A 7567-nucleotide genomic window follows, 5' to 3' on the forward strand; every position below is an offset into this window, starting at 1 on the left:
CACCAATAGGACATTTATGATCATTATCCATGAGCATGACCTCCTCTCTTTCCAACTCCTGAAAGCTGGAGAACTAATCCTTCCTAGGGCAAATATGGTAAGAAGCACCCGAATCCAACATCCACTCTGTAGATTCGGTAACACAAACTGACGGTAGTTCAGATAACGAGTAGCCCGAAGAATCTAAATCTGAATTATTGCCACTAGCCTTGACAACATTCACCTCTGAAGCTTGAATAGTTTTTTTCTTATTCTTCCCGACTCGATCAACCAACTTTGGGCATTCGGCTTTCCAATGTCCATCCTCTTTACAAAAGACACACTGTGATAATCACATTTTATTACAATTTTATACCCTCATTATCTATTTTATATGAATAAATATACCACTAATAATTGTTTTTATCTTTTAATTGCAGATTAATGAAGAATAAATCTCAACTTCCCATCTCTCAACCAAAAACCAATTGATTAAATGAAAAAATGATTCAAGAAGCCAAAGTGAAATTTTCGACTTTTTGAAGGCCCAAAGCAAAAAGATTACACCAAGGGAAATGGAGACCGGCTGCTGGAGGTTCATTTTGAAAAGCAAAAGGATCTGTGGACTTGATTGCTTAATTTTCGGTTTTTGAAAATGAATTGGATGTTGATTTACACCGGATGCTGACTTTGGTTGCTGCTTGAAGACCGGACTGAAGAAGAATTGATTGGGCCGAAAATGAACTCTCCAATGGGCCAAGGACCTGCTGCAATAAATGGATTTCATGACTTGCTCAAATAAAAGCATTGGATTTTATGCAATAGGAACCGGACCTTGCTGCTGTGATTTAATTTTGAAAATCAACTTCATGGACCGATTGGACTTTGGACTTGGATGATATTCATTTTCTTTTAAAAATCATTGTGTGCAAGGGCCCTGCTGCAGTGGACCGAAAATGGGCTGAAGAGAATTGATTTTGAAAATCAAATGGAGACTTGATTGCTTGCTGCTCATTTCAGTTTTGGAAATGAAATGGGAAAATCAAAGGAGCTCTCATGGACCTGCTACAGTGGACCAAACTTGGACTTGGGCTGCAAGGCCGGATTTGTTTTGGATTTGAAAATCAATGTGGAATGCCATTGGACCGGATGCTTTGGACTGGTATTGGGCTGCAGAGTTGGACTTCCATTTTCCGAAAATCAAATGCCATTGTGTTGCTGCACCTTTGATTTTCATTAGACTTAGATTTTAACATCTATGGGCCGAAATTCGAGAGTTGGATTTTAATTCCGAAAATCAAATGCCATGGACTTGGGCTGCAAACTTTGATTTGAAAATCATTGTGTGGGCATTTTGCATTGGACTAGGCTTTTGCAATTGGATTTTGAATTTCTTTTGAAAATCAAATAAATCAAAGGTGGAGATTGTTGCTTGGGGCTCAAGACAAATCCAATGGCTCATATTCATTGAAGATTACTATAAATAGGGGTAGAGAGTGAGGGGTTAGGGGTGTGAAAATTTTTATAACTCCTTATGGAAAGGAGGGCTACTCTTAATTGAGAAGGCCTTCCAAAATTGTAACTTTAGTTGCAATTAATAATAAATAATTTTTTCCTCTTTAAATTTGTTCTTTCTCCTCTTGTTGAATGATGAGGATGGAGATGAAGAGCAATTTGAAGGTTTGCATTTCTTTTCTCTTTTATTTCTTTTTAGTAATTTCTTTATTATTGCTTATTAGTTAGATTTAAATTCATGCTTGTAGTATAGATTTACTTTCTTGTCTTTTTTATTTTCTTTTTGCACTTTAATTTGTAGAGTAGATTTATTTTTCTTGCATTTAATTTCTGCAATTTATTTTGTAGTTTAGATTTTTATTTTCTTTGTAATTAGATTTATTTCTTGTTCATAGTTTAGATTTTTCTTTTCTTTTTAATTTTGTAATTAGTCTTCTTTTTCTTGTTTTTATTTCTTAAGATGTGAATTTAATTCTTGTAGGAATCTTAGAATTGTATGAAACTAGTCTAATTTCTTTTATATTGTATGAATTATTCTTCTTAAATACTATAACTTGACACGGTTGTGCACTTGCAATTTTTTTTGGTACATGTTTATGCCGCATCACACTGATTCCTACGAACTCTAAGATTTGCCCTTCTAGACTGCGACCTCCTACCACGGTTTGGACTCTTTATTCTTGCAACCAATGCTCCCACTACCGGCTCAACTGAAATCTCATTATCCTTCTTTCGAAGCTGATAATTCACAAGTGCAGCGGTGACCTCACTATAAGAAAGAGATGTCTTCCCATTAATAAGAGTAAGAATGAAGGTCTCATATTCCTCGTCAGGTAAGGAACTCAACAACAACAACGCATTGTCCTCATCTTCAATCATCACATCTACATTCGCCAAATCCGTAAGAAGCTTCGTGTAGTGGTTCATGTGATCACCAATGGAGGTCCCCTTCTTCAATTGGAAGCGATAAAACCTCCTCTTCAATACTTGCCCTCTAGGATCTTTCAAATCTTCTTAGCCGAATTCTCATTGATCACATCATATTTTAAATCTTGAGTCAAACAAGATCTAATCACACCACACACCGTTCTATTCATCTTTTTCCAAACCTTCTCCTCAATGTCGTCCGATTTCCCGTCCAACTCCAAAGTATCTTCCAAATTTTACGCATTGAGCACATCCAAGACTTCACATATCCAAAAACCAAAATTGTTTGTGTCATTAAACTTCTCCACATCTATCTTCATAGAGTGGATATTCAAACTTTGGACGGTCTTCACGCCGGAAGTACCCTCCACAACTCCTTCTTTCCCGACCATTTTTCTTAAAGCATCAAAACAAATACGGAACAAATGAAGAATAGATCCAAAACTGAAAAAGATAGAGTCTTTACCAAAAAGATCCTATATTTATCACCAAACGAAGCCCTAAGCAAGCTTCCAAAACGACCTACTCCTCCAAATAGCCCAAGCGTAGCTCGAGCTCTAATACCACTTGTTGAGCGCTATGGAAGCCAAACAACCAAACCAATATGCTACGAGAAATCAAATCAAACGAACGTCGAGAGAAGGCCAAACGAACCAAATCAATGCCACAAATACAAACAACCAATTTTAATGTGGTTCGGCAAGTTGCCTACGTCCACGGGGCAAGAAGGGGATAGGGTTTTTCACTAATAGAGAAAAAGAGTACAAACTGAGATTACAAATCACTCAAACTCACCAATTAATCTCACCAACAAATCTCTAATTCTCTCCAAACGAAACCCTAACCAATAGCTCAGAAAATACCCCTTTTATGTGTTCTAAATATCCCCAATTTTCTTCTCAATTCTCTCTTCCAATTGTTCCATATATATAGAAATCCTAAAATCATAAACATATTAGGAATTCTAAAACAAAAAACAAAACAGATTAGGAATCCTAATAACCTGTTATCAAAACAGATTTGGAATCGAATCCTAATAACCTGTTATCAAAACAGATTTGGAATCATGTTACCAAAACATATTAGGAATCCCAATAATCTGTTACCAAAAATAAATTAGGAAATATATTAGGAATCTGCTATCCAACATAAACTCTATACAAAAGTGCATCTACATAGAAGGGGATGACCTGGAGATACGACCTGTTCTTTGTTCAATCATGATCATCTTGCTATTGAGCGCGTTTTCAATTTGAGAATATGGGATCACTTTAATTTATATCTGAATGGCAATAGCTAGCCAAATCCAGAGGAAACTTTTTAATGCCAAGGAGAACCAAACTTTTTAATGTCACTTTAATTTATATGCGTAGAAGAACACACAATTCCGAGTTATCGAGTTATGGAAGTATCAGAAGATCAGATGAAACTATAAGAGATGCTGAGATGTTGAATGATGATCATGAAGAATGAAGCCTTTAGCTTGATCAATCTTTTGCTGTTTTTCTGTTTTTATTTTTATTTTTTGAGGAGTTCTTTGTTCAGACTGCTCGCTTAAGCAGATGAACTTGTGATCGTTTTTGGAAATACACAAGAAGAAACACATAATTCAGAGATAATTACTGCACTAAAAAATATACTGCACTTGCATATAATACAAGAAGTTTATCCAAGGATTTTCTACTATACCGATGATTCAGTGAATATAAAAGGCAAATAGAAGCTCAAAACAAACGCCAAAAACCATTAAAGTTCAAGTACTTCAATTCTTAGTTGAAATATTACAGCAAGAAACACATGCGCATAGACATATGCTGCAATTGCATAGAATACTAGAAGTTTATGCCAAAGGCAAATCAAAGCTAACCCTGTCGAAACTTAAGCCTTAGTAAAGTTCAAGTACTCCTACGTCGAAAATATTACAGCAAGAAGAAAGACATGAGAATAGTAGACATACTTGCATATAATCCTAGGTTCCTACCTTGGATTTCCTACTGATCATTTCCTAATCTTTAATCAGTCTCTCGTGCTGCAGCACGGCAGATGCTAACCATCATAATGACGTCGCCCGAGTTTTGAAGACACTGGAAGAGGCAGGCATCCCCAAGTTGTAAGCTGTTGTCGACAACGAAGGACTCCCAGCAGAACCTCGCCATAGTGCTGTAAACGTAAAATTGGGAACGCCACTTCTTTCTTTGGTTAGGAAGTTGGAGGTAAATGGTGCAGTGTTTGGAAGGAAGGTGTGCTCTCTGGAATTTTATGGGGACATACTACAAAGAAAAAGGAGAAACAAGTGAAAGAAGCAATTGAAGTAATAGAGAACACTAACACCTATTATGTGTATTTATTTCCTTTAACTAAAGAAGCATTTACATAATTTATCAGGAAAAACAATGGCTAAATTTCAGAAAAACCCCTTAAATTTGCATGCTTATCAAATAAGCCCCTTGACTTTCAAAATCTCATAAAACCCCCCCTTAAGTTTAGTGCTTATTAGAAAACCCCCTTGAATTTCAACTTTTTTCAGAAAATCTCCTAAAGGCATGAACAACAATTCTCAGTGGCAAATACATCCTCTTGTGTAATTCTACACATGCATCCATGTGAAAATTGCATTTAACACTAATGGGAGGCTTTTATGATGAAATCTTATTCAAGGGGCATTTCGAATAACCCCAAAACTTAATGGGTGTCTCTTACATTTTGAAAGTTATGGGGGGTTATCTGATAAAGCTAAAGGGCGGTTTCTCAAATTTAGTAAAAAGTAACATACCATTTGCCATTGTAGAAAATACATTCAAAAAGAAAAAAAATCCATGATAAAGTGGAAATATAAACTATAAACATAGAAAACAGGCAAATGGAATGTACCATAAAACAAGCATTGTAGACACTGCCATATGGCAAAATTGAGATGAAACATGGATTTCTTGGTTTAACTGAGTGAACCAACAGCAATGCCAATTCTTCCTCTTCACGAGTTAAACTTCTCCTTTTCGATATATAAAAATTTGGACTTATAAGTTCCTCAAGGTTGTGCGCGTCAACAAATTCTTGCTTAATGTTGTGACCCATTCCTTCAGCATCGACATCCAGACCTAGATCATATGAGAGTTAAATAACATTAGAGATTGTTAATAATAAAAGTAAATAAAGAACAGAATATGTCAAAACTTCTAAGCCATCAACTGAAACAAAAATACTTTTATCCCTCAGTTTCTTTATTTTACAAATACCCTGTATTGGCAAGCAAAGTGGCTCACTGAGGTTGCAGTTCTTTTTCTTTGCATAACCATTCAGTTCACTGGTACCATAAATTGCTCTCTTACAATTCGACTTTACCCTTTGATACTTAGATGCTGGGTTTTCTTTTTCTCTAGAAATTTTTCGAGTAGTTGAAGAGTTACGCATAAACACTTTCCCATGAGATTTTGCATTCAAAACTTCCACAGAATCCTCACTTTTTTCTTCTTCACAATCACTTTCCATAAACAAATGGAAAGCTTCTTTCTTGCAATGATCTTTGCCAAAGATCGAAACATCGAAGGATTGATTTCCATCATACTTGAAAATCAAAAGGTCTCCGTCAGTTATATGGAGAGCTTCGACGAATTCCTTCCATCCAGATTGCAACAGTATTCCTTCATTGGTTTGTTTCAAACCAATGGGCCAAATGTTATCATCAGGGTCCTTGAGATCAACAGTTTCAGGAGTTTCTCCTCTAAAGTAATATGTGCATTTCTTTGGTATTTTCTGCAAATAGAAGCAATGGCATGATTCAATCAAACATAGCTAAATGTTGAGCATGAAACAATCCTTCTTTCAAAAGATAAATAAATGAGCTTACAAACATGATGATAGTTCATAGTAGCACTGCATAACTGGAGCAGATTGGGTAAGTATTGTTTCATGTTTCATTTAAAAGAGAATATCAAACACAATAATGTCAATCTTTTTAAATAATAATTAATGGTTTCAGGAGTTTCTCATCTAAAGTAATATGTGAATTTCTTTTGTATTCTCTGCAAATAGAAGCAATGATCGGTTTCAATCAAACAGAGCTAACTGTTGGCTTACAAAGTAATCCTTCTCTTCGAAGGGTAACCTACATAAGCACACTCAGACACACAAATATAGATGATGACCGTTCATAATAGCACTACATAACAGAAGTAGATTGGGTAAAATCTATTTCTTGTTGCATTTAAAAGGGAGTATCTGTTATTTTTTTTACTTTGAATTCAAAACTCACCAACCCTATTACTGTTTCACCAATCCAAAATACTGTTCCACCAACACTTTTAAAGGCTATAAATAGAGGAGAGTAGTGAAGGGTTAGAACATCGAACAGAGATCCAGAACAGAGAGAAAAAAAAAAGAGAGAGTTGAAGAGATTCACCAACCCAAAATACTGTTCCACCAACCCTTTTAAAGGCTATAAATAGAGGAGAGTGGTGAATGGTTAGAACATCGAACAGAGATCCAGAACAGAGAGAAAAAAAAGAGAGAGTTGAAGAGAAAAAGAAAAAAAGTGTTTTCTTTGAGTGCTCTCTTCTTTGTGTGAGTTTGGTGAGATATTAGAGTGATCTCCCTTTGTAATCTTCTCTTTTGTGATTAATGAAGTTCTATGTTGTTCTCGCCCATGGATGTAGGTCATATTAACCGAACCACGTTAAATCTTTTTGTGCTGTTCTTTTTGTCTTCCCTGTATTTATTTAGTATTGTTATTATCTACTTTTGTATAGACATCTTATGTGTCTGTGAAGCCCCCCGCTGTAATAAACTAGTATCAGAGTTTGGCTTAGGGCACCGAAGCTGTTCACGAGTACGGTTACTATTCACAAGTACGGTTATTGTTCACAACTACAGTTACTGTTCTAGTGGACTTCAAGATGTCTTCTGTAAAAATACAAAGTGAAGAAATTTGATGAGAGAAATTCGTTGGGTTGGCAACCCCGACTATTCTATCCCTTAGCCATTTTCCCACTTCGTTAACTCGGGGGGTGTAAACTCTCTGCTAGATGGTCGAGGTTGGGAGCCCGGAGCATTTCGAATTAGGCAGTTCGAAATGGTCGGGGTTCCCAATCCCAACCAATTTAAACATGCGCTTAATTAGTCGGTGTTTCGAACCCCGACTAATTTAGCT

At 36.0% G+C, this 7567-nt stretch overlaps 1 protein-coding gene across 1 annotated transcript in view; it reads right to left on the reverse strand.

Annotated features, from left to right (window-relative positions):
* Nucleotides 4228–7567, reverse strand: part of LOC109832311 (B3 domain-containing protein Os03g0620400-like) — a 3993-nt gene continuing 653 nt past the window's right edge. The window contains exons 2-4 of the mRNA XM_020399731.1: nt 5658–6174; nt 5293–5519; nt 4228–4691 (exon numbers count right to left, since the gene is read on the reverse strand). Of these exons, the coding sequence (XP_020255320.1) occupies nt 4434–4691; nt 5293–5519; nt 5658–6174 (1002 nt within the window). The 3' untranslated portion in view covers nt 4228–4433. The remainder of the gene's footprint in view (nt 4692–5292; nt 5520–5657; nt 6175–7567) is intronic.

The sequence above is a fragment of the Asparagus officinalis genome, chromosome 3 (genome assembly GCF_001876935.1).
Source record: "Asparagus officinalis chromosome 3, Aspof.V1, whole genome shotgun sequence".
Taxonomy (NCBI): Eukaryota; Viridiplantae; Streptophyta; class Magnoliopsida; order Asparagales; family Asparagaceae; genus Asparagus; species Asparagus officinalis.